The 27,902-nt window shown below is 46.6% G+C and overlaps 1 protein-coding gene across 4 annotated transcripts in view; it reads right to left on the bottom strand.

The window, feature by feature from the left end:
* LOC139263987 (beta-1,4-galactosyltransferase 1-like) overlaps positions 1-25,118 on the bottom strand; it is a 75,075-nt gene extending 49,957 nt beyond the window's left edge. For all 4 annotated transcript variants that reach the window (XM_070880087.1, XM_070880094.1, XM_070880089.1 and 1 more), the window contains exon 1: positions 24,726-25,118. In XM_070880087.1, the coding sequence (XP_070736188.1) occupies positions 24,726-24,966 (241 nt within the window). In that variant the 5' untranslated portion in view covers positions 24,967-25,118. The remainder of the gene's footprint in view (positions 1-24,725) is intronic.
* Positions 25,119-27,902: the final 2,784 nt, after the last annotated feature.

The raw sequence follows: 27,902 nt of genomic DNA, 5'->3' as shown, positions 1-27,902 counted from the left end.
AAAAGTTGGAGATGTAACAGATTTTTACAGGAAGCGGGGTGGGAGGAAGTGTAGTCTAGATAGCTGTGGGAATCAGTGGGCTTATAGTGAATGTTTGTCATTAGCCTCTCCCTAGAAATGGAGACAGAGAAGTTGAGGAAGGAAAGGGAAGTGTCGGAGATGGACCATGTGAAGGTGAGGCAAGGGTGGAAATTGGAAGCAAAGTGAATGAAATGTTTTAGTTCAGGGCGAGAGCAGGAAATGGCACCAGTACAGTCATCAATGTACCAAAAGGTGACAGAGGGGACCCGAATAGGACTGGATCAAAGAATTTTCCACATATTCCAAGAAAAAGCAGGCATAGCTAGGACCTATGCGGGTTCCCATAGCAACACCTTTAATTTGGAGAAAGTGAGTGAAGTCAAAGGAGAAGTTGTTCAATGTGAGAACACCTTTAGGCACTTTACACCATTCTGAACTCAACATCAAGTTCCACAATTTCAGACCATAACCTCTGCCCCTATTTTTTAAATTTTTTTTTTTTTTTTAAACCCATGGCAGCTGTTGATGATTCTGCCATTTCCATTTACACCTCATCTTGACTCCTCTTTTGTTTCTTAACTTGGCCCATTACCATCTCCTTTTGCCATGAACCATCATCCTATTTGTGTCCAATTTGGAGCTGGATTTTCAGCTGTGATGTTTTTGGGGCGGTAATGGCGGCGGGGCAATAAAGTTAGCGCCTCAGTAAATAACATTGGGCAGCTGGGGCCTGAGTCAGGGGGCGCAGCGTGCACTAGCCCGTGCTAAAGAGTCGGGCCGGGGGCGCTCCGAGAGTCGCCTTGGGGAGGAACCTAAAAAATAAAAGCCACAAAAACATTCCCAAGACATTGCCCACGCCACCACAACATAAATCGCAAAAAAAAAATTAAAAGGACAAACAATCACACTTACATTAGGAGTCCACTACTTACCTCTCTGCAGTGGGTATCGTTGGACCCCATGATTTCCCAGCCATTCACTGCGGGGAGCACAGAGGTCCAGCAAGAATCAAAACTCAGGCTGGTGTCACAACCAGGGCCGTTGCACACCGGCGCAGCTCTTCTGGGTGGTGTTGCTCTGCGCCGCTGTAAAACCGTACCAGAGTATCGCTGCGGGGCGCTGGAGGCTGACCGCCCGGCCAGAACACCTCACCGCCACCATTGCTGCCACTCCGGGGCGAGAAACGGAGTGGAGAGCTGCCAAAAATCTGCCCCCAAATCTCTTCTGCCTTCCATCCTATTACAGACCTTCCCCTTTGTTCGTTCTTTCCCTGCCCCTACACTTGCTTAAAAATCTGTTACATCTCTAACTTCTTCCAGTTCTCTCCACAGATGCTGCCTGACCCGCTGAGTATTTCCCAGATATAATCAGGTTTTTAATGGTCATCAAATTTGCATTGTGTTTTTTAAAAATGTGCATGTAGTTGCACTCTACTCATGAAAGAGGACTGTGCTTTGGGAGTGGCATTCTTGTCATCCTGACATCAAACATTAACTTTTCAGACACACAACAGAATTCTGGACTTTACACTGCTGCAATCCTAATGGAATATACTTCAATTCTTGCTCATCATCCAAGGGAACCAATCAGAAACAAAAGGAGGCATGTTGGCCATTTTGGCAATACAAATAAATGTGTCCAAAAATAATAGCCATAGTTTTCGTCTGTTTCACTGATTTCCCCGATTGCCGGCTATGGGTGGGGAGGGGGTGGGTACCGGTGGGCCACAGTGCAGCCAGTGTCGGAGTAGTGAATAACTGACCACAACTTCTAGATATTCACGTCAGGATGCACATGTGCTAAATCATGAAGTTGCAGTCAGTTTCAAAGGTCAATAACAGTGAACGTTGTTCAATCACTGTTAGTACCCACCGCAAATTTCAGGCCAATATTTTTTTCTGCCTCCCCTTTCCAAGAGGTGTATATCCCGCGCCAAGATACAGCCCCTCCAGTAAGACACCAACGCCTTGCTAGAAACATGGGGTACAACTCCATAGGTATTGACTGATTTACTTATTATAACTTGTTGGGGTTCAGGGGGTGATAGATTTACTTACTACAGGTACAAGTTGTTGGGGTACAGCTGTGGCTCAGTGGGTAACACTCTCTCCTCTGAGTCAGAAGGCTGTGGGTTCAAGTCTCACTCCAGGAACTTGAGCACATAAATCTAGGCTGACACTCCACTGCAGTGCTGAGGGAATGCTGCACTGTCAGAGGTGCTGTCTTTCGGATGAGACGCCCCGTTTTCCCCCTCAGGTGGACGTAAAAGATCCCATGGCACTATTTCGAATAAGAGCAGGGGAGTTATCACCAGTGTCCTGGTCAATATATATCCCTCAAATCAACATCACAAAAACAGATTATCTGCTCATTATCACATTGCTGTGCGCAAGTTAGCTTTTGCGTTTCCCACATTACAACAGTGACTACACTCAAAGTTCTTCATTGGCTGTAAAGCGCTTTGAGATGTCCGGTGGTCGAGGAAGGCGCTATATAAATGCAAGTCTGTTTTTCTTTCTTAGGGAATGATTGATTTACTTATTATAAGTTGTTGGGGTTCAGCTGTGGCTCAGTGGGTATTACACTCGCCTCTGAATCAGAAGGTTGTGGGTTCAAGTCCCACTCCAGGAGCTTGAGCACATTTCTCTTACGCAGTCCCTCAGAGTAGAGGATGACTTACTTCTACACTAACACGAGTTCTCAGGTGACTGACGAGTCCAATACGAGACCTAGAGTCTCCGTCACAGGTGGGGCAGACGGTGGTTGATGTGCTTGGGTTGCCATGCGCTCCTTCCGCTGTTTGCGCTTGGCTTTCGGGAGCTCCCGGCGAAGAGACTAGAGGTGTTTGGCACCTTCCCAGATGCTTCTCGTCCACTTTGAGTGGTCTTGGGCCAGGGATTCCCAGATGTCGGTGGGGATGTTGTACTTTTTCCAAGGAGACTTTGAGGGTGTCCTCGAAGCATTTCCTCTGCCCACCTGGGTCTCGCTTGCCATGTCGGAGCTCTGCGTAGAGCGCTTGTTTTGGTAGTCTAATAGCGAGCATGCAGACGATGTGGCCCGTCCATCGGAGCTGATTGAAGGTGGTCAATGGCCCGAGCGAAAACACTGACGTTAGTGCATCTATCCTGCCAATGGTTTTGCAGGATTTTGCGGAGGGAGCGTTGTTGGTACTTCTCCACTACTTTGTGGTGCCTAGTGTACATAGTCCATGTCTCTGAAGCATAAACGAGGGCGGGTATCACTACTGCACTGTAGACCATGAGTTTGGTGCCGGGTTTGAGGTCCTGGTCTTCAAACACACTCTTCCTCAGGCGACTGAAGGCAGCACTGGCACACTGAAGGTGGAGTTGGACTTCATCATCGACGTCTGCCCTTGTTGACAGTAGGATCCCGAGGTATGGAAAATGGTCAGTCCAGCAGTCGTCAGTCCCTGTCATGGCACGGGTGATGCGGACGTGAATGGCGGAACGGGCTCAAGGGGCTCAATGGCCTACTCCTATTCCTACGAAGGAGAGATAGTTAGATACTGATTACTAGTATAGTAGGTTCCAGGTAATGGGGGCACCTATTGGTCAATATTGAACTATGACAGCATTGTGCCTGTATGAGCTGAACATGTGAGAAATACAGTTTTGTGAAAAAGTTCCTTAGATTACTGAAAACATTTAAACTTCTAAAGAGCTTTCTCGAACTAGATTATTTTTATGACACTACTGTTTGTAGACTGTTTTCTTATTTTGTTTAAATTATTTCTTCCCTCCCTCCAACCCTTGCCCAGTAAGTTGTGTAGACGGGAGCAGGAAATTACAATGGGGCATAGACAGACTAAGTGGGCAAAACTGTGGCAGGCAGAGTTCAATGTGGGGAAGTGTGACATTCACCCAATCTGAATCTGTGAAAGACAAATTGGAATATCGCCTTAATGGTGAGAGACTGTGGAGGAGCAAAAGGATTTAGGTGCTTTTGTACACAAGATCACTAAAAGCTAGCCACAGGTACAAACATAAGAACATAAGAATTAGGAACAGGAGTAGGCCATCTAGCCCTCGAGCCTGCTCCGCCATTCAACAAGATCATGGCTGATCTGACCGTGGACTCGCCCACTTACCCGACCGCTCCCCGTAACCCTTAATTCCCTTATTGGTTAAAAATCTCTGTGATTTGAATATGTTTGAGTACTCGGTGTTCAAAAAGGCTAATGGTACGTCAGCCTTTATCGCAAGTGGATTTGAATATAAAAGTGAATAAGTGATGCTTCAGTTCTTTAGAGCCTTGGTCAGATCCCAGCTGGAGCACAGTTCACCAACGAGAAGTCGCACCTCAAGGAAGATATATTGGCCTTGGATGGGATACAGATCAGATTCACCAGAATTATACTGGGGTTAAAGGGTTAAATTGTGAAGACAGGTTGTATAAATTTAGCCTGTATTCCCTCAACTTTAGACGGTTGAGGGCTTATCTAATAGTGGTATTTAAAATGATAAAGGGATTAGATAGGGCATATACAGAAAAACTATTTCCTCTGGTGGGGGAATTTAGAAGAAGAGGAAAAATCTTAAAATTAGAGCTAGGCCAGTGAAATCAGTAAGCACCTTTTCATACAAAGGGTAGTGGAAATCCACCCCTAAAAACAAAGCTATGCGTGCTGGATCAATGTAAATTTTAAAAGCAGCAGAGGTCAACATATTTTTGAAGCAAGGATGTCAAGGAATCGGGAGAAATGGTGGGTAAGTGGAGTTGAGGTACAGATCAGCCATGATCTCATTGAATGCCAGAAGAGGCTCGAGGTGCTGAATGGCCTACTCCTGTTCCTATATTCCATATTTTCTCCCTGCTTAAAGGTGGTGATTTACTCTGGGTTAGTTACGTGGGTGCTGGAAATCTTCCAGTACATTATCAAAGTGCCAATTATTTATGCAGGAACTTGAACAATGAGTGCTGGCAGATGATTTGACCAGTGGAGAAATCCATTAAGCCTGATCACTCCTCTCCCTACATTTACGTACACAATTTTCAGCAAGAAAACTTGGCTGTTCCTGCAAACTCAACACTGCAGAGACCCATTAGACCATCAGTTGAGCTCATTTTCTTAAGTGTCAGCTTTTGTTCAGTGGTAGTAATCTCGCCTATGAATCACAATGTCTAGGGTTTAGCCCAATAACCAGACTTCAGCAAATAATCTAGGCTGGCACTTCAGTGCATTACTGAGGGAATGCTGCAGTCAGAGGTGCCATCTTTCAGCTTATATGTTGTTCAACCCTCTCAGGTAGAGATGCCTTGGCGCTTTTCCAAGACTTGGAGCAATGATGAAGGAATGCCAATATATGTCCAAGTCAGGATGGTGTATGACTTAGAGGGGAACTTGGAGGTAGTTGTGATCCCATGCACCTACTGCCCTTGTCTATCAAGGTAGTAGTGGTCGCAGGTGTGGGAGGTGCTGTCGAAGAAGCCTTGGCAAGTTGCTACAGTGCATCTTATAGATGGTACACACTGCAGCCACTTTGCAGTGGTGATGGAGGGAGTGAATGTTTAAAGTGGCGGATGGGATGCCAATCAAGCGGGCTGATTTGTCCTGGATGGTGTCGAGCTTCTTGAGTGTTGTTGGAGCTGCACTCATCCAGGCAAATAGACAGTATTCCATCACACTCCTGACTTGTGACTTGTCGGGGGTGGAAAGGCTTTGGGGAGTCAGGTGGTGAGTCACTCGCCACAGAATACCCAGCCTCTGACCTCCTCTCGTAACCACAATATTTATGTGGCTGGTCCAGTTAAGTTTCTGGTCAATGGTGACCCCCACACTAGGATGTTGATGGTGGGGGATTTGACGATTAAATACCATTAACTGTCATGGGGAGATGATTACACTCTCGTGTGAGATAGTCATTGCTTGGTACTTGTGTCACGCAAATGTTTCTTACTATTTATCAGCCCAAGCTTGGATATTGTCCAGATCTTGCTGCATGTGGGCATGGAATAGTTTGTCTGAGGAATTGCAAATAGAACTGAAAAGTGTGCAATCATCAGCAAATCTCTCCACTTCTAACCTTATGATGGAGGGAAGGTCATTGATGAAGCAGCTGAAGATGGTTGGGCCAAGGACAATGCCGAGGAACTCCGACAGTGATGTCCTGGGGCGAGATGATTGGCCTCCAACAACCACAATCATCTTGCTTTGTGTTAGATATGACTCCAGCCAGTGGAAAGTTTTCCTCTTAATCACTATTGACTGTAATTTTACTAGAGCTCCTTTATGTCACACTCGGTCAAATACTGCGTTCATGTCAAGGGCAGTCACTCTCATCTTACCTCTGGAATTCAGTTCTTTTGTCCATGTTTGGGCTGTAATAAAGGTCTGGAGTCAAATGATCCAGGTAGAACCCAAACTAGGCAATGGTTAGAAGGTTATTGGTGACTAAGTGCCGCTTGATAGCATGGTCAACAACACCTTCCATCACTTTGCTAATGATTGAGAGTAGGCTGATGGATGGTAATTGGCCAGATTGGATTTGTCCTGCTTTTTGTGGACAGGACATACCTGGGCAATTTTCCACTTTGTCAAGTAGGTGCCAATACTGTAACTGTACTGGAATAGCTTGGCCTTAGGTGCAGCTAGTTCTGGAGCACAAGTCTTCAGCACTACTGCTGGGATGTTGTTGGGGAGCATCGCCTTTACCGCATCCAGTGGGCTCAGCCATTTCTTGATATCACATGGAGTGAATCAAATTGGCTGAAGACTGGGATCTATGATGATGGGGACCTCAGGAGATGGCCAATATGGATCATCCACTTGGCACTTCTGACTGAAGATGGTTGCGAATGCTTCAGCCTCGTCTTTTGCAATCGCATGCTGGGCTCCACCATCATTGCGGATGGGAATGTTCATGGACCTTCTCCTCCAGTTATTGTTTATTTGTCCGCCACCATTCACAACTGGATGTGGCAGGACTGCAGAGATTTGATCTGATGCATTGATTGCAGCATCACTTAGCTCTGTCTATAACATACTGCTTCTGCTGTTGAAACCCTCATCCATGCATTTGTTACCTCTAGACGTGACTATGCCAATGCACTCCTGGCTGGCCTCCCACATTCTACCCTACGTAAACTAGAGGTGATCCAAAACTCGGCTGCCCATGTCCTAACTCACACCAAGTCCCACTCACCCATCACTCCCTGTGCTCGCTGACCTACATTTGCTTCCAGTTAAGCAACGCCTCAATTTCAAAATTCTCATCCTTATTTTCAAATCTCCAACCCCACAATCCCCAGAGATGTCTGCGCTCCTCAAATTTTGCCCTCTTAAGCATCCCTGATAATAATCGCTCAACCATTGGTGGCCGTGCCTTCTGTTGCCTAGGTCCCAAGCTCTGGAACTCCGTGCTTAAACCTCTCCACCTCTATCCTCCTTCAAGACGCTCCTTAAAACCTAACTCTTCAACCAAGCTTTTGGTCACCTGCGTTAATTTCTACTTATGCGGCTTGGTGCGAAATTGTTTTATCTCATAATACTCCTGTTAAGCGCCTTGGGACGTTTCACTCTGTTAAATACCAGTTGTTGTTGTTGTTGAACAGGCATCATGCATGTAGTTCTGTGTTGTACCTTCATCAGGTTGGTAAATCATTTTCACTTGCCTGGCTTGATGGTAATGGTAGTGAGGGATAAGCCATGAGGTTACAGATCGTGGTGGAATACAATTCTGTTGCTGCTGATGGAGGGTGTCCTCAGTTTGAAGATGGGATTTTGTCTCCACAAGGACTGTGCGGTGGTCACTCCTTCCAATACGGTCATGGACAGATGCATCTGCGACAGGGAGGTTAGCGAGGACGAGTTCAGGTAGAGTTTTCCCTCGCGTTGGTCCTCTTGCCACCTGCCTCAAGCCCAGTCTGGCAGCTATGTCCTTCAGGACTCGGCCAGTGCTAGTACTACCATTCAACACCCCCACCCAGAATAAATTCTGTGCCCTTGCTAATACCCTCAGTGCTTCTGCCAAATGGTGTCCAACATGGAGGAGTACTGATTCATCAGCTGAGGGAGGGCTGTAGGTGGTAATCAGCAGGTTTCCTTGCCCATGATAGACCTGATGCCATGAAACTTCAGGGGGTCCACAGTCAATGTTAAGGACTCCCAGAGACACTCCCTCCCGACTGTATATCACTGTGCCGCCACCTCTGGGACAGCCTTATCCAGGAATGGTGATGTGGTATCTGGGATGTTGGCTGATAAGTACGATTCTGTGAGTGCGTTGCTTAAGTAGTTGGTGACAGTTCTCCCAACTCCCAAGATGTTAGTGAGGAGAACTTTGCAGGGTCAACTGGGCTGGTTGTGCCTTTGTTGTGTCTGAATCCAATGCCCAGATCGAAACAGAGTTGTCCGTCCGGTTTAATACAACTTTATGGATTGTTAGGCCATTTCAGACAGCAGAGAAGAGTCAACCACATTGCTGTGGGTCTGGAGTCATACATAAGCCAGAATGTGTCAGGACAGTAGGTTTCCTTCCCTGAAGGACATGCACGGGGGGAAAAAAAAGTACACTTGAGTAAGAAGGTTAAAGGGAATTAGGAGGTTCTGAGGAATCGGGAGTTCTTCTGTCTTACGGTATGGATTGTAGTATTGACCGGTTATGTATAACCCACTTAGATATATAAAGCACGCTTATACACTCGCTTACATTGGGCTAGTAAGAAGGGAATAGCAAAGCTGATAGATAATGAACCATCCGTGGTGTGAACTTTAGTATAGATTTACATAAGCAAATCCACCAAGAGCAACAGCCTGGAACATAGACTGTAAACAATGTGTGACTCTCATGAAAAACTGTATTAGACTAGTTCAGAAGAGATAAGGAAGCCAGTAATTTGGAACAAGAGTTACTTCACACGTCATAGGGACTATGGCAAAGTTCACGTCACTGAACAGCATGATTGACATGTGATGAGAGATGGACAGGTGGGAATGGACCACTTGGAGCTCGTCTGATAAGAGCCAACAAATCAATGGAACTTTGCTGATAACAGTAGACCAATCGATGATTTTGTAGGAGAGTAGTACCCCTCGAAAAACTATAATTGTAATTGAAACCTCTTGTACTTTGAAGGTTCCACGTTGCAACTTTTCCTTGCATTTGCTCGAAATAAACTAGTTGTACCTAAGGTTTCGTTTGACTGATTCCGTGGTCGTTATACGAGCGGGGGTGTCGATTCCTTATACATTTGGCGTCACGAACAGGATACAGACTCTCGGACCCGACGATATATTAGCTGTTGGGGTGAGTCTGCCTTTTGTACCACCTACAAGTTAGAGCTGTAGCATTGAAGGGGAAAGAGAAGTATCCTGTATAAAGAACAAGTTATAGCGAACCACGGAAGGATGAAATGTCGAGGTAGGAGATAAGTGCATATCCCGAAGCGTGATAGGTAACACGGTAATTGGACGTGCACAGCGACGCAAACAAAGAAGGAATACAACTTAAAGGGGTCTAGAAAAATGACCAAGAGATAGATGTAATGCCTGAACAAGAGGGAATATAACCTAAAGGGGGATGGGGCCCCAGGATGTTTCTGAAAAACTGGCCAGTGGGATAAAATGAAGACCAGGAGGGTCTCTGAGATATGGACCAAAAGGGTTCCGGGTATAAGTGCTAGCAGGAAAGATGAAAAAACAAAAACTAAACACTTAAGTTGCGGAGGAACCAGATTAGGGAGGCAAGCAGTATTGTTAGTCCGGCCAGACGTTAGAGGGGTCCAAGGGCTTGGAAACAGTACGCGGAATCTGGTAGAGGGGTAAACATACCCAGACAAGAAATGGAATAGGGGAATTCCTCAAAGATGGGATGGAAGGGTGCTGGGGACCGATTAGAACAAATTGGAGTAGGATACTGAATGTGACTCAAAAGGCAAACGAAAAAGTTGGGGAATATGGGAAATGAAAGTGGATTGAATATAAAGGCCACTCCGGGGCAAAATACTGCGACAAAAATGATGCAGCATTCTTGAAAATGTTTAAAGACAGGCTAGGAGAAGTCCATCAAAAGATACTTAAGTTAGGATTTAAAATAGGGGATGACTACGATGAAACTTTGGAATGGGCAGAACATGTAGAAGAGTTAAAGTTAGAACAAAGGGAGAAGAGAGCAAAAATAGCAACAGCAGTAGCAGCAGAGACGAAAGGGGAGGAGACATACCCCCGCGCAGCTCCCCCGATATGTTTTAACTGCAATCAGGAAGGCCATTTCAGTAGGGATTGCCCGCAGAAGAGGAAAGGTTATGGAAATTCTAGAGGGAAATGTTACAATTTTGGTAAACCTCGACACTTGTCCAAAGATTGCTGCAATAAGGGAGGAGGCGTAGGAAGGAGAGGCCCCCAACAGGCAATGAAGGGAGCACCCTTTTACAGGATGTGGATGATATTCTTATTGCCTCCAGTACAGAACACCACCACATATTATAGCTTTAACTACAATGCTAGGAGCTCTACACAGAGTGGGGGATTAAAAATAAATCCTCGGCAGGTGCAGGTGGGAAGGAGCGAAGTAACATATCTAGGATACATAATATCACAAGGGAAAAGACAGATGCCTGAAGACAGAAAGGAAGCAATCCTATCAATGCCCAGGCCAGGAACCATGAAAAGGGTCAGGTAGATACTAGGGCTATTTAACTACTGCAGAAATGCAGAGATGGCCCAACCTATACAGAGAACCTGGTCAAAGGGGCCCTCCCAAGAGCCTGTAAACTGGGGCCCTGATCAGGAAATTGCAGTTGTACGGTTAAAACAAGCTCTCACAAGTGCTCCAATCCTGAGATTACCCGACCAGAATCTACACCCACCACAGTAAAGACCATTACATGGGGACAGGCATCGACCAGTGGCATAGTAATGTCGGGACACGTACCTTAGTAGAAGTGCTTAACACAAGAAGGCTAAAAACAATATCCGACGCACAAAGGGCTAGGTGGGAAGCAATGCTCTTACCCCCCCAGCGGGACGGTAACAATAATAAAAAAGACAACTGTAACAACCCTGCAGGGTGGATCATTACGGAGGGAGAGGAGCATCAGTGTAGCCCAACAGGAGAAGACGAGGGAAGTAGTCAGGCTTGAGGACGCAGACATGGATCTATATGTAGATGGGTCTCTGTGCTATATCAACGGGACACCACGGATGGGATGGGCAGTGGTAGATAGCAGCGGACAGGTTAGAAGGGAAGGACAGCTAGAAGGGGGCTTATCAGCTCAAGTGGCTGAATTGGTGGCTCTCACCAAGACTCAGACTGGCTAAGGGGAAAAAAAGTAAACACCTATACAGACAGTCAATATGCTTTTGGAATAGTACATGATTATATGATAGCCTGGAGCAGATGGGGATACATGACCTCAGGCGGAGGACAAATTAAACAGGAGATTGTTAAAAACTTAGTGGAAGCCTCTCTCCTACCCAAAGAGTGTGCGATAATAAAGGTCAAAGCGCACATAAAAATTAACAGGGAAAGGCATGGGCAGCCAAGCGGGTGGCAGAGACAGGTACACTGGCCGGAGAAGCCCAGGTCGGAGCATGCACAAATCGGGCCCAAGTAGTAAACATGCTTAAGGTACAGGGAGAAGCCACTCCACAGGAGGGGTGGAAATAGAGGGGGGGCCCCCAACAAGGGACCGATGGGATATGGAGGAAAAACAGGAATGTGGTGGCCCCAGAATGTATCCGGGGAGCCAACTGAATTTATACCACAGGTATGTCCATACCAGTAGAACCAACATGATAAGCTCAATGTCCAGATGCTGGTGGTGAAAGGTAATAGGTAGAGATATAGAGGACCACTGCAGAAGGTGCATGATATGCGCAAAATACAACCCAGGGGGGAAAGTAAAGGTCAGAATGGGACAGCAACCCTGACCGAAGGGACCCTGGGAAAACTTGCAGATAGAGTTCATTGGACCACTACCCAGCAACAAGGGGAAGACATACTGCCTAGTTATAATAGACCAGTTTACAAAGTGGGCAGAAGCTTTCGCCACTAGAAATTGTTCAGCAGAAACCGTGGCCAGGATCCTAGCAGAGGAAATAATACCCTGATAGGGAATGCCACTACAGCTAGACTCAGATCAAGGTACCCACTTCACAGGGAAGGTGATGAAACAGGCCTGCGCTTTACTAAGCATCGGGCAAAGGTTCCATATCCCATACCATCTGGAATCCTCTGGATTAGTGGAACGAATGAATAGGACCTTAAAAACAGCCCTAGCAAAAGCAATCGAGGAGACTGGAAAAGGGGTGGGTAAACACGTCACCCAGAGTACTGAAGCAGCTCAGGGCAACCCCTAGTCAGACGACAGGACTAAACCCTTTGAACTAATGACCGGAAAGGCAATGAAACTGCCAGAAGCGAGGACGTAGGACCATTTAAAGACAGGATACAGAGGTTTGTGAAGGAACTCTGTAAGCAGTTACATGATTTAAAGGCACAGGCTAGAAATCAGCAAATAATCAAGGACTTGGAGAACAATAAAGTGCAGAAGGTCCAGATATTCCAAATAGGCAGTCAGATGATGGTGAGGATTACCCCAGAGGTCCAGGCTCGCACTAAAATGGACCAGACCCCATCAGGTAATAATGGTAAGTGACACGTGCTCATGCGTAGTTATAAGGGGTATCGGCAGGTGGACACACTGGATCCAGTTGAAAAAACATGGTCGCTAACTAACCAGTGACGACCGGGAAATACTGTTTTTTTTCCCAGGACTCCGGTGCTCGTGAGAACAACATGGGGTAACGCAGCCTCATATCAAAGACAACAGGCTGAGGGACTCGGGAAACATTAGTTTTGATAAAGAATCAAAAACACTGATGGTGACGGACGGAGCAACAGTAGACTTAAATAACGGGCATAAAACAATGTAATGAGGAAACGAAATAATTGGGGATGGGCCAGTAATATGGGACCAATAATTAGTGGGAATAAGACCGCAGTGTGTTTTCTAAATCAGGAGGGACAGAGATACTGCATCCGGGGGAAGCGGGTGCAGATTTCATTCAACATCTATGAATGGTGGTGGAGGGATATTGTTGTGTATGGAGAAAGAGTCAAACTGAACACTGAGTTCAAACTAAAGTGTGACCGTAGTCTTTTATTGCAGGTCTTCAGAGTGTCTCTCAAACACCTGTGCTCCCAAGGGATTATGGGATCCCTTGGGACTCTCGGGAATGAGCCCTCTGGTGGCTGTACAGAGTAAATACAAGTCCACATATATAACATTCCCCCCCCAAAGTCAACAGTGTAACTATTTACAATGTGAGTCGATCTGGGGCCCTTCTTGCCCTGGTTGATTGTCTCGGTGTGAAAGCTGGTGTTGTTGAATCATTTGTTGGGCCCTCGCTGGCTGCTGTGCAGCTGGCCTTGCTGGGCTGCCTGGTGTGTTGGGCCCTGCAGGGCTGCTGTGGATAATGGGTTCTGCTTCGTGGTCAACCGTGGTGTCGGTTGCCACTGGTGTGTGTGTGTTGGGGGATCAAAAAAGGTAGGGTCCAAGGTGGGTTGCTCAGGGTAGTCTGTGAATCTGAGTTTGATTTGGTCCAAGTGTTTCCGGTGAATGAGTCCATTTGAAAGTTTGACCCGAAACACCCTGCTCCCCTCTTTGGCCATAACAGTGCCGGGAAGCACACTTGGGACCTTGTCCATAATTTAATACAAATACAGGATCATTGACCTCAATCTCGCGTGACACATTTGCGCTATCATGGTATGCACTTTGTTGAGGCCGCCTGCTCTCTACCCGTTCATGTAAATCAGGGTGAACTAACGAGAGCCTTGTCTTAAGTGCTCTTTTCATGAGTTCAGTAGGTGGGATCCCAGTGAGTGAGTGTGCTCTCGTGCAGTAGCTAAGCAGGACTCGGGATAGGCGAGTCTGCAGTGAGCCTTCAGTTACCCTCTTCAAGCCTTGCTTGATGGTTTGCACTGCTCTCTCTGTCTGACCATTGGACGCTGGTTTAACCGGGGCATCAATTCTTTGAACTCAGCACTGGTAAAACATGGCCCATTGTCGTTCACCAGGACATTGGGTAAGCCATGTGTGGCAAACATGGCCCGCAGGCTTTCAGTGGTGGCAGTGGACGTGCTAGCTGACATTACATTATCTCACATTCAATCCACTTGGAGTACGCGTCTACAACCACAAGGAACATTTCACCCAAGAACGGGCCTGCATAGTCGACGTGTACCCTAGACCGCGGTTTGGAGGGCCAAGATCATAAACTTAGCGGCGCCTCCCTGGGTACATTGCTTAACTGCAAGCATGTATTAGATCTATGAACGCAGGACTCGAAGTCCGCATCGATACCGGGCCATCACACATGGGATCTGGCTATCACTTCCATCATTACGATGCCTGGGTGGGTACTGTGGAGGTCATTGATGAAGGTGTCTCTGCCCTTCTTAGGGACTACTCCTCGATTGCCCCACAGAAAGCAGTCTGCCTGTATGGACATTTCATCTTTGTGCCGCTGGAACGGCTTTATCTCTTCCTGCATTTCCATTGGAACACTGGACCAGCTCCCGTGAAGCACATAGCTTTTGACGAGAGATAATAAGGGGTCCTGGCTTGTCCAGGTTTTGATCTGCCAGATGGCGACGGGTGATTGCTCACTCTCAAATGCTTCCATAACCATGGCTAGATCTGCAGGCTGCGCCATTTCCACCTGCGTGGTGGGCAATGGCAGCGTACTGAGAGCATCGGCGCAGTTTTCTGTGCCTGGCCTGTGATGGATGGTGCAGTTGTACGCGGACAAGGCGAGCGCCCATCTCTGGATGCGGGCCGATGCGTTGGTATTTATCCCTTTACTCTCGGAAAACAGGGATATAAGTGGCTTATGGTCAGTTTCCAATTCGAATTTTAGCCCAAACAGGCATTGTGCATTTTATTTACCCCATAGACACACGTTAACTCTTCTTTTTCAATCATGTTGTAGGCTCTCTCGGTCTTAGACAGACTCCTGGATGCATAAGCAACCGGTTGCAGTTTCCCGAAATCATTAGCTTATTGCAATACACACCCGACGCATCACATGTTAATACCAAACGCTTACATGGATCATACAACACAAGCAATTTGTTTGAGCATAACTATTTTCTCACTTTTACAAAGGCATTTTCTTGGCTTTTGCCGTAAACCCATTCGCCCCCTTTTCGTAGTAAAACATGTAGTGGTTCTAGCAGGGTGCTGAGACCCGGTAAGAAGTTACCAAAGTAGTTCAAGAGTCCCAGAAACGACCGCAGCTCCATCACGTTCTGTGGCCTCGGTCTTCGCGTTGGTGGGCCTGATGCCGTCCGCCGCAATCCTGCTTCCCAGGAACTCCACTTCAGGCGCCAGGAAAACGCACTGAGCGTTTTAACCTGAGCCCCACGCGGCTGAGTCGACCAAGAACCTCCTCCAGGTTCTGCAGATGCTCGACTGTGTTCCGACCTGTGACCAAGATGTCGTCCTGGAAGACCACTGTGTGCGGGACCGACTTCAGTAAACTTTCCATGTTTCTCTGGAATATCGCCGCCGCTGATCGGATTCCAAACAGGCATCTGTTATAAACAAAAAGACCTTTGTGCATGTTGATGCAGGGGAGGGCCTTCGATGATTCCTCCAGTTCCTGCGTCATGTAGGCTGAAGTCAGATCCAGCTTTGAGTGTCTTTCCTCCTGCCAGCATTGCAAAGAGGTCGTCGGCTTTTGGTAGTGGGTTTTGGTCCTGCAGGGAGAAACGATTGATAGTTCATTTGTAACCGCCACAGACTCTGACGGTGCCGTCTCCCTTGGGGTCTGCGACAATAGGACTGGCCCACTTGCTGAACTCGATCGGTGAAATGATGCCATCTTGTTGCAATCGGTCTAGCTCGATCTCTACCCTTTCTCATCATGTACGGTACTGCTCTCGCCTTGTGATGGATGGGTTGCGCCCCCGGAATTAGGTGGATCTGCACTTTTATTCCTTGGAATTTCCCAATGCCTGGTTCGAACAGCGAAGGAAATTTGTTTAAGATCTGGGCACACGAAGTGTCGTCAGCAGACGATAGCGCTCGGATGTCATCCCAGTTCCAGCGTATCTTTCCCAGCCAGCTCCTGCCGAGCAGCATGGGACCATCGCCCGGTACCACCCAAAGTGGTAGCTTGTGCACCGCTCCATCGTAGGAGACCTTTACGGTAGCACTGCCGATTACAGGAATCAGTTATTTCGTGTAAGTTCTTGGTTTCGTGCGAACTGGAGTTCAGAATGGCTTTGAGGCCTTGTTGCACCACAACCTTTCGAAAGTCTTTTTGCCCATAATGGACTGGCTCGCGCCTGTGTCCAGCTCCATTGACACCGGGAGTCCATTTAGTTCAACCTTCAGCATTATTAGGGGACAATTCATGGTGAATGTGTGCACCCCATGTACCTCTGCCTCCTCTATCTGAGGCACTGGTTTGTAGTGATCCTCCGTGGATCTGTCTTCCTCTGCAACATGGTGATTTGCAGGTTTAACAGGCTTAGCAGCTCGCCTGCACACTCGTTGGGTGTCCCATTGTTCCACAACCCTTCCAAACGTATCCTTTGAATCAGCATGAATGGAAACGATGATCACCCCCGCAGCGCCAACAAGGTGTTAATGGCTTTGCATTCATCACCCTTGATGGTGGACTCCGACATCTGCGGGCGTGTAGCTGCAGGTATGTGTGACCTGCCCTGTACATTACAATTCGAAAACAACATCACTTTGTTCACTGTACTTGTAGCTGCACTTGTGTGCGGAGAGATTTGCTTAGTGTCGTCACTGGTGGCAATGAACGCCTGGGCTATCGCTATGGCCTTACTCAAGGTTGGGGTCTCTACAGTCAAAATCTTGCAAAGTATGGTTTCGTGGCCAATGCCAAGTACGAAAGTCTCTGAGCATGTGCTCCAAATGTCCTTCAAATTTGCAATGTCCTGCAAGGCGTCTCAGCTTGGCGACATAACTCGCCACTTCCTGGCCTTCAGACCTTTTGTAGGTGTAGAACCGATACCTCGCCATCAGAATGCTTTCCTTTGGGTTCAAATGCTCTCGGACCAGTGTGCACAAATCGTCGTACAATTTCTCCGTGGGTTTCGCTGGAGTGAGCAGATTCTTCATGAGGCCATAGGTTGGTGCCCCACAGACAGGGAGGAGGATTGGTAGCGCTCTCTTCCCCATCTAGCTCGTTGGCCACTAAGTATTGATCGAGTCGCTCCACAAAACTTTCCCAATCATCTCCCTCCAAAAATTTCTCCAGGATGTCCACTGTTCTCTGCATCTTTGGGTTCACTATCTGTATCTCGTCGCCAGTTGTTGTGTATGGAGAAAGAGTCAGACTGAACACTGTGGGCTCAAAGTAAAGTAGTCTTTTATTGCAGGTCTCCAGAGAGCCTCTCCAATCTGTGAAGCCTTCTTAAATACCTGTGTTCCCAAGGGATTATGGGATCCCTTGGGACTCCGGGGAATGAGCTCCCTGGTGGCTGTACAGAGTAAATACAAGTCTATATGTCTATATATATATATATATATATATATGTCTATATATATATATATATATATATGTCTATATATATATATATATATATATATATATATATATATATATATATATATATATATATATATATATATATATATATATAGACCCACCAACACAGCCCCACCCACTACTTTAGCAATAGTGAGCACTACCAGGGCCCTGACTACCACACCTCCAGCGTCACCAACGTGTCCAACTATGAACGCTGGGGCAAAAGGGGGATTGATAAGGCAGACCAAGGATAAGATACACTTCAGGGTATGTCAATCAATAATTACTGTATTCCTAAATTTAACAGACTTAACCATCCCCAGCTTCTGCACGTCGAACTATAAGCCTGTATTAAAAACCTGACCCTGCGAGCACTTGAAGGCCACGAATCAAAAGCCATGAAGTTTAATGTGGGAACAGTGTCAGGTAAAAGGCGGATTTGGGGAAAAAGAGGGATACTAGAAATGGTAGGCGCGAGATATGCGGCGGGAATTGTGACGGTAAACACTATCGGCCTGCACACGAGGGATGAGGATACTGAAAAGGTACAGGCACAACTGGGGAATGGCGCGGAAAGGGAATTTTTAGAAGTGGCCCACACATTGCAAGACCATGCCAGAACTATAAATTTGATAAATCGAGCGGAAAGAAACTGGAGTAGAATTATACAGACAGAAATAGTACGCGCAGGATACGGAGCATGTTTGCTCAGTGGCATACAACATAACCTAGAGCAACTTCAAAATGGAAAGGTGCCGGACTGAATAACACGATGTATTTACCAACTGGACCTTGGAAAAAACATGAGACATGCCTGCGAGGAGAAACAGTCATGCTTGGGTCCTAAGGGTCAGATGTGTAACCAGACATTTAAATCCAAACCACAGTATGATGTGACAAAGGGAGATCCCCTATACCAAACAAATAATATGGAGGATATAAGAAATCAAACTCACGTACGATACCATGACAATCCAGATATGTAATTGAAGAACAAGAGTACTAAGAGTCTCAGCATAAATGATTATTATAAAAATAACCAAGTTGTTTTATGTCGAGATCCATTATGAATGATCAAAAATGACTGGAGATGACCCAAGTGGACAGGTGCACCTCGAGTATCACCCCCTCGTACGGGACTACAAAACTACCACTGCTCCATGAGAAAATGGGGAAATGTGTAAGCACCACGGCAACTGAGATGACGGTGACAAATATCTCATGCGCCATCATGAATACTGACTTCTGCTTTACCCCGCTTGACGAGGCACACATAAATGGATACGTTATAAACTCTGAACTGAAAGAAGAAACCAACAATGGGACAAGAATAGATAGGATTTGAGAAGGATATGAGAAGGCCATCAGGTCGCAAGGAAAGTCGATACTTGAACTGAAAGAGGAATAAACTCGACTGAATAAAAGAAACAGAGGATACCCCAGGCGGGGCAGAATTCAACAACACAGAGAAGACCCCAAGTGGAGGAAAGATAGAGGAAACAGAGGATACCCCCAGGCAGGACAGAATTCGAACTCCCGAACAATGGAATGCTGGACTCAATGTGCAAGTGCATCCGTGGATACGGATCGTGTCATACGTACTGGTTGTAGTGTAAGGGAACATACTGGTGATCTTGCTAGTATTAGCCTGTAAAAAGTATAACCGATGCAAGAGGCAGTAGCCCGTACAATAGTTAAAACATTGAATAAAAGGGAATATAGACAGTCTGGCAGAAAGAACTTATCTAGTATAACCTTGATGGGAAAGCCAACAGGTGGGTCCTGCAGTTCAGGAAGTAGCACTACCCAAGTGAAAGGACAACCCTGGAAACTCACCCATGAGGAATTAATTGGAAAATGGCCTCTCTCAGGCATATAGCCAAGGGCCACTAGGGGGAATTGTAAGGGGGGAAAAAAAAAGTACACTTCAGTAAGAAGGTTAAAGGGAATTAGGAGGTTCTGATGAATCAGGAGTTCTTCTGTCTCACAGTATGGATTGTAATATTGACTGGTTATGTATAACACGATGTATGTAAAGCATGCTTACACACTCACTTACATTGGGCTAGTAAGAAGGGAATAGCAAAGCCTGAACCATCCGTGGTGTGAACTTTAGAATAGATTTACATAAGTAAATCCATCAAGTTCAACAGTCTAGAACATAGGTTGTAAACAATATGTGACTCTCATGAAAAACTGTATTAGACTAGTTCGGGACTCTCGGGAAGAGTTACTTCACACATAGGGACGATGGCAAAGTTCACATCACTGAACAGCATGATTAACATGTGATGAGAGATGGAAAGATGGGAGTGAACCACTCAGAGCTAAAGTGATAAGAGCCAACAAATCAATGTAACTTTGCTGATAGTAGTAGACCAATCGATGATTTTGTAGGAGGGTAGTACCCCTCAAAAAAACTGTATAATTGTAATTGAAATCTCGTACTTTGAAGGTTCCGCGTTGCAACTTCCCCTTAGCATTTGCTCGAAATAAACTAGCTGTACCGAAGGTTTCGTTTGACTGATTCCGTGGTCATTATACAGGTGGTAGTGTCGATTCCTTATATCAGGGAGTCCACCTTTAAGGAGAGGTGTCTTCTTTTAACCCCTACAGATATTTGTGAACCAGTTGGGTTTTTACGACAATTCGATAGATTCATGGTCACCTGAAAACAGTTTTATTACAGATTTATTTAATTTGTAAAAAAAGCTCAATTCAAATTCATTCAAAGGAGCCATGATGTAGGAGGTTAATGAGTACATTCCGTGCTGAGAGAGAGCTCGGCCATTTCCGTTCATTCTTTTTTGACCCAAACCAAATCATCTCCCTCATTAAATTTTAATGACTTGCATTTTTCTCTTCATTTAGTTATTGGGAATGTTTCAAAACTCCTATATTTTCTTTCTCCCTAGCATGATGCTGCTTTATAATTTTTTTTTTAAATGCCTCCTCCCATGCATTCAAGTTACATTTTTTCATCTGATAATTCTATGTAATCACTGAAGTGCACCAACAGCACAGAAACAGGCGATTTGGCACAATAGGTCTATGCCTGTTTTTATGCTCCACATCAGCCTCTTCTCACCTTACTTCAACTAATTTGATCAACGTACCGGTCTATTCCTTTCTCACTCATGTACTTATCTAGCTTCCCCTTAAATGCATCTTTGCTATTTTCCTCAACTGCTCCATGTGGCAAATTTCACATTCTAACTACTCGAGTAAAAAAAGATTGTCCTGAATTCCCGATGGTATTTATTGGCAACTATCTTATATTTATGGCCCCTAATTTTAGGTTACCCCACAAATAGAAATATCTTCTCCACATCTACCCTATTGTATACCCTTTCATAATTTAAAGACCTCTATCAGGTCTGATTGCAGACTAACTTTTTTTGAGAATTGAGTTATATTATTAAAGCAACCTTAAGTCAATACATGAACACATATTTAAAAATATCAATGACATCATAGAAATGTACAGACTAGAATGGGTCATTTGAGTCCATCTGGTCTCCCTCAGAGTTCATAAACAGAACACATTCCCTCATTCCTCGATTGATTTTTTCATCATTTTTAAGGCCAGCATTTATTGCCCCTTCCTAAAATCCCTTTCAAATTACTAATGTTATTCCAAACATTCACCATTCTCTGCATGAAATAGTTATATCTGTTCTGTCCATTCACCTTCCCGGTTCTGCATAAGCTAAAGCGCCTTCACTGTCATTTACCAGGCCATTGATGTCTTGAGATCTACTGATCCCATAAAAATGATTTAGTCTGGGTGGAATCTTCAAATTCAGCATCAAGGAGCAGCCAGGGAAACAAACACAGTATACCATCCATTTCCAGATACTTAGTCACATGGTGACACCCAAGGCCGAGATCAATGCTGCACATACCCAGCCAGTTCTAAAAGGAAGTGAGCTACTTGATTAAGGCAGCCCATTAAAAAAATGAAGGCCACCCCTGCAGTTCTTTCCAAGCTGTACTTTTTAAATACAGCATATTGCACAGTCTACTGCACACAGTCAGAGGAATGGAGGGGTTGTAGGAAATTGCAGTTACACACAGACTGTTGGGAAGAGTCAGGGTATAAAATTAGTATAATTACAGAAAACTGGATTTAAGAAATGTCTATAACAACAACTTGTATTTATATAGTACCTTAAACATAGTAAAACATCCCAAGGCGCTTCACAGGAGTATTATGACAAAAAATTTGACACTGAGCCACATAAGGAGAAATGAGGGCAGATGATCAAAAGCTTGGTCAAAGAGGTAGGTTTTAAGGAGTGTCTTAAAGGAGAAATGAGAGGTAAAGAGGCGGAGAGGTTTAGGGAGGGAATTCCAGAGCTTAGGTCAGAGATAACAGAAGGCACAGTCACCAATGGTTGAGCGATTATAATCAGGGATTCTCAATTACAGGAGCACAGATATCTCGGGGTGGGGGGGGAAAAAGAGAGCTGGAGGAGATTACTGAGATAGGGAAGGGCAAGGCCATGGAGGGATTTGAAAACAAGGATGAGAATTTTAAAATCAAGACATTGCTTAACCGGGGCCAATGTAGGTCAGCAAGCACAGGAGTGATGGGTGAGCGGGACTTGCTGCGAGTTAGGACATGGGCAGCCGAGTTTTGGATGTCCTTAAGTTTACGTAAGGTAGAACGTGGGAGGCCAGCCAGGAGTGCATTGGAATAGTTCAGTCTAGAGGTAACAAAGGCACAGATGAAGGTTTCAGCAGCGGATGAGCTGAGGCAAGGGTAGAGACGGACGAGCGATGTTACGGAGGTGGAAATAGGCGGTCTTAGTTATGCCGTGTTTGTGTGGTCAGAAGCTCATTTCAGGGTCAAATAGGACACCAAGGTTGCGATAAGTCTAGTTCAGCCTCAGACAGCGGTTATAGAGAAGGATGGAGTCAGTGGCTAGGGAACGGAGTTTGTGGCAGACTGAAAACAATGGCTTTGGTCTTCCCAATATTTAATTGGAGAAAATATCTGCTCATTCAGAACTCTATGTCGGACAAACAGTCTGACAATTTAGAGACCGTGGAGGGGTCAAGAGAAGAGGTGGTGAGGTAGAGCTGGGTATCGCCAGCATACACATGCAAATGGACGCTGTGTTTTCGGGTGATGTCGCCAAGGGGCAGCATGCAGAAATAGGAGAGTGCCCAGAATAGATCCTTGGAGGACACCAGAGGGAACGATGCAGGAGCAGGAAGGGAAGCCATTGCAGATGGCTACTCTCAATCATGAGCAAAGTGATGGAAGGTGTCGTCAACAGTGCTATCAAGCGGCACTTACTCACCGATCCCAGTTTGGGTTCCTCCAGGACCACTCAGCTCCAGAGCTCATTACAGCCTTGGTCCAAACATGGATAAAAGAGCTGAATTCCAGAAGTGAGATGAGTGTGACTGCCCTTGGCATCAAGGCAGCATTTGACCGAGTGTAGCATCAAGGAGCCCTAGTAAAACTGAAGTCAATGGGAATCAGGAGGAAAACTCTCCACTGGGTGGAGTTATACCTAGCACAAAGGAAAATGGTTGCGGTTGTTGGAGGCCAATCAACTCAGCCCTGGGAGTTCCTCAGGGCAACGTCCTAGCCCAAACTATCTTCAGTGAACTTCCATCCATTTATTTTAGTTGTGCACTTTAAACAAATTCCCCCTGCAAGGCAGGGGGGGGGGGGGGTCACACTCAAAAATAATTTTTTTTCCAGTGCTCATTTTTTTTTTGGGGGGGGGTTTAAGGGCACTAAAAACAAAATTATACAAGTGCCCCCTGGTTAAAAGGGGGGGGGGTGGGGGGAAGAAGACACTAAAACTGGCAAATTAAACAAATTAAACTTTAAACTTAAATGATCAAATTAAAATTTGGTTGCCGGAGATGATGATGCACTCCAGTCCTTCCGGCGCCCACCTCTCGCAGAAGGCTGCGAGCATACCGGTGGACACCTGAACTTCCCTCCATCACAATGTCAGAGGTGCGTCTGTTCACTGATGATTGCAGTGTTCAGCTTCATTTGCAACTCATGAGATAAGCAAGCAGTCCATGTCCACATGCAGCAAGACCTGGACACCATACAGGCTCGGGCTGATAAGTGTAAATAAAATTCACATAAACACAAGTACCAGGCAATGACCATCTCCAACAAGAGAGTGTCTACCCAGCTCCCAATGACATTCAACAGCATTACCATCGTCAAATCCCCCACTATCAACATCCTGGGGGGGCGGTGGGAAGATGATCACTATTGACCAGAAACTTAACTGGACCACGTCAGAGGCTGGGTATTCTGTGATGAGTGTCAACTGTGGCGCAGTGGGTAGCACACTGGCCTGAGTCTCTGGGTTCAAGTCCCATTTCAGGAACTTGAGCACATAAATCTAGGCGGACAATCAACATAACACAATTCATTTATCATGGCTAGCGTGTTTCCCACATTACAACATTGACTGCACTCCAAAAGTACTTAATTAGCTGTAAAGTGCTTTGAGACGTCCGGTGGTCATGAAAGGCGCTATATAAATGCAAGTCTTTCTTTTTTTCCTTTATGAGTGGCTCACCACCTGACTCCCCAAAAGCCTCTCCACTGCCTACAAGGCACAAGTCAGGGGTGTTATGGAATAGTGTCCACTTGCCTGGATCACTGCAACTCCAAGTTCTGTTGCGTAATGCATGTTGGAAACAAATGTAACTGTACCCTCACTGTGCACCGTATGTAATGTAACTTGATGAACGTACCACAATGTATTCTGGATTGTATGAATCATACCTTGAAATGTAAAGTAAAGAAATGTATTGAACGGAACTACAGTCAGCATCCAAATGTAATGTATGGAATTGCTGACCGCATCCAAATGTACTGAACTGCTTTCGAATATAGTGTGCACATTTTTATATGAAAAAAGTATATTTTGAAATTTAAAAAAAAACTGCAGCTCCAACAACACTGAAGAAGTTAAGAGTGAAGAATAAGCAGCAATATGAACTGGTTGGGCGAACAGTCTTGTTTCTGGGATATAATTTTAATTCGATAATTTACTGACTTAATACTCCTCAGTCACAAGGGCTGGTGGTCCTGTTGTGGAGAGGTCTTCAGAGGCAGAATATATTTATACCCAGTCCCGTTCCCTACAGTTCCTCTCCCTCCCAACCCAGGCTCACTTACCGAGGTGCGGCGATGTCTCCGGGCACGGCTGAAGCGGCTGGGATGTGGTGGTGCTGGGGGCCGCCGATGTGGCGGGGCTCTCGGGCTCGAGGAATCGCTGCATCAGCTGCGCGGTGTAGACATGCATGTCCAGGTAGTAGAGCAGGACGAGGCTGAGGTGCAGGCCGCTCAGCACCATCAGCATCAGGCACGTCGCATGAAGCCCGCGCATCGGCGAGCCCGTCGCCACGTTCTTGCCCATGGCCGCCGCAGGCCGGCCGGCCGCCCCGCCCGGACCCCACCACGGAGGATTTGACTGCCTGACCAGCTTTGAACGCCCGCACTCTCTGCTTCGCCACCCGCCCGGAAATCCTCACCCGGGGCCGGAGCAGGGCCGAGAAGCGATCGACCAACCCCCCCCATGGGAGGGGCTTATCAGAACCCCCGGGGGGAGGGTCTATTCAGAAACACCAATCCCCGGGGGGCTAATCAGGAACACCAATCCCCGGGGGGAGAGGCTAATCAGAAACACCACCACCCACCCCCAGCGGAGAGGCTAATCAGAACCCCCCCCCCCAGGGGAGGGGCTAATCAGAACCACCCCCCCAGGGGAGGGGCTAATCAGAACCACCCCCCCCCTCCGGGGAGGGGCTAATCAGAACCACCCCCCCCCCAGGGGAGGGGCTAATCAGAACCACCCAGGGGGAGGGTCTATTCAGAAACACCAATCCCTGGGTGGGGGGAGAGGCTAATCAGAAACACCACCACCCACCCCCAGTGGAGGGGCTAATCAGAACCACCCCCCCAGGGGAGGGGCTAATCAGAACCACCCCCCCCCAGGGGAGGGGCTAATCAGAACCACCCCCTTCCCCCAGGGGCTAATCAGAACCCCCCTGGGGGAGGGGCTAATCAGAACCACCCCCCAGGGGGAGGGTCTAATCAGAACCACCAATCCCAGGGGGAGAGGCTAATCAGAAACACCACCACCCACCCAGGGCAGGGCTAATCAGAACCACCCCCCAGGGGAGGGGCTAATCAGAACCCCCCCCCCCCCCAGGGGAGGGTCTATTCAGAAACACCAATCCCCGGGTGGGGGGAGAGGCTAATCAGAAACACCACCACCTGCCCCGCCCCCAGGGCACGGGCTAATCAGAACCACCCCGCTTCAGCCTTGTCTTTTGCACTTCGTGCTGGCCTCCTCCATCATTAAGGATGGGGATATTCATGGAGCCTCCTCCCCCCGTTAGTTGTTTAATTGTCCACCACTATTCACAGTTGGATGTGGCAGGACTGCAGAGCTTTGATCTGATCCATTGATTGTGGGATCGCTTAGCTTTGTTTATTGCATGCTGCTTCTGCTGTTTAGCATGCATGTAGTCCTGTGTCGCGAGAGGTGGGCGCCGGAGGGACTGGAGTGCATCGTTACCCCTGGCAACCAAATTTTAATTTGATTTTATATGTTTTAAAGTTTAATTTGTTTTAATTGCCGGTTTTAGTGTCCTCCCCTTTTTATAGGGGGCACTTGTAAAATATATGGTTTTAATGCCCCCCCCAAAAAAAAAACATTAAAAAAAATAAAGGGGCAGTTAAGTGTCTGCAGTGGCCCCCAGATCGGGGGGCACTTGATCTAACATTTATTTTGTTCCCACCCCAAAAGAGTTATAGTCCTGTGTTGCAGCTTCTCCAGGATGGTACCTTATTTTTAGCTACAGCTGGTGCTGCTCCTGGCATGCTCTTCTGCACTCCTCATTGAACCAGGGTTGGTCCCCTGACTTGATGGTAATGGTCAAGTGAGTGCTATGCCGGGCACATGATGTACAGATTGTGGTGCAATACAATTCTGTTGTTGCTGATGGCCCACAGCGCCTCATAGACGCCCAGTTTTGCGCTGCGCGAACTGTTCTGAATCAACCCATTTAGCACGGTGGTAGTGCCACACAACAGGCTGGAGGGTATCCTCGGTGTGAAGGGAATTTGTCTGCACAAGGACTGGTCGGTAATCACTGCTGCCAATGCTAGTCATGGACAGATTCATCTCCGACAGGTAGATTAGTAAGGATGAGGTCAAGTAGGTTTTTCCCCTCGTGTTAGTTCTCTCACCACCTGCCGCAGGCCCAGTCTGGCAGCTATGTCCATCAGGACCTGCCAGCACGATCAGTAGTAGTGCTACCGAGCCTTCTTGGTAATGGACATTTAAGTCCCCCAGCCAGAATACATTCTGTGCCCTTGCAGCTCTCAGTGCTTCTTCCAAGTGATGTTCAATATGGAGGAGTATTGATTCATCAGTTTAAGGACGGCAGTTGGTGGCAATCAGCAGGAGGTTTCCTTGCCTATGCTTGACCTGAAGCCATGAAACTTAATGGGGTCTGGAGTCAATGTTGAGGACTCCCAGCGCCACTCCCTCCTGACTGTGTACCACTGTGTCGCCATCCTTAGTGAGTCTGTGCTGGTGGTGGGACAGGACATACCCACCACTGTGCCGCCATCAATAGTGTGTCTGTCCTTCCCTTGGGACAGGAGATACTCAGGGATAGTGATGGAGGAGTCTGGGATATTGGTGGAAATGAGTGCGAGCATGACTATGTCAGGGAAACAGCTCTCCCAATTTTGGCACAAGTCCCCATATGTTAGTAAAGAGGACTTTGCAGGGTCGACTGGGCTGAGTGTGCCATTGTCGTGTCCGAAGTGTCTGAGTGTAAAGTAACCAAGTTTGCTGATGATACAAAGATGCGTGGAAAAGCAAATTGTGAGGAGGATACAAAAAATCTGCAAAGGGATATAGACAGGCTAAGTGAGTGGGCAAAAATTTAGCAGATGGAGTATAATGTAGGAAAATGTGAGGTCATCCACTTTGGCAGAAAAAATACAAAAGCAGATTATAATTTAAATGGAGAAAAATTGCAAAGTGCTTCAGTACAGAGGGACCTGGGGGTCCTTGTGCATGAAACACAAAAAGTTAGCATGCAGGTACAGTAAGTAATCAGGAAGGCAAATGGAATGTTTGCCTTTATTGCAAGGGGATAGAGTATAAAAGCAGAGATATCCTGCTACAACTGTGCTGGGTATTGGTGAGGCCACAACTGGAGTACTGCAGCAGTTTTGGTCTCCGTATTTAAGGAAGGATATACTTGCATTGGAGGCTGTTCATAGAAGGTTCACTAGGTTGATTTCGGAGATGAGGGGGTTAACTTATTAAGA

This window comes from Pristiophorus japonicus, chromosome 1 (assembly GCF_044704955.1).
Source record: "Pristiophorus japonicus isolate sPriJap1 chromosome 1, sPriJap1.hap1, whole genome shotgun sequence".
Lineage (NCBI taxonomy): Eukaryota > Metazoa > Chordata > Chondrichthyes > Pristiophoridae > Pristiophorus > Pristiophorus japonicus.
This window is presented reverse-complemented; position numbering and strand designations above follow the sequence as displayed.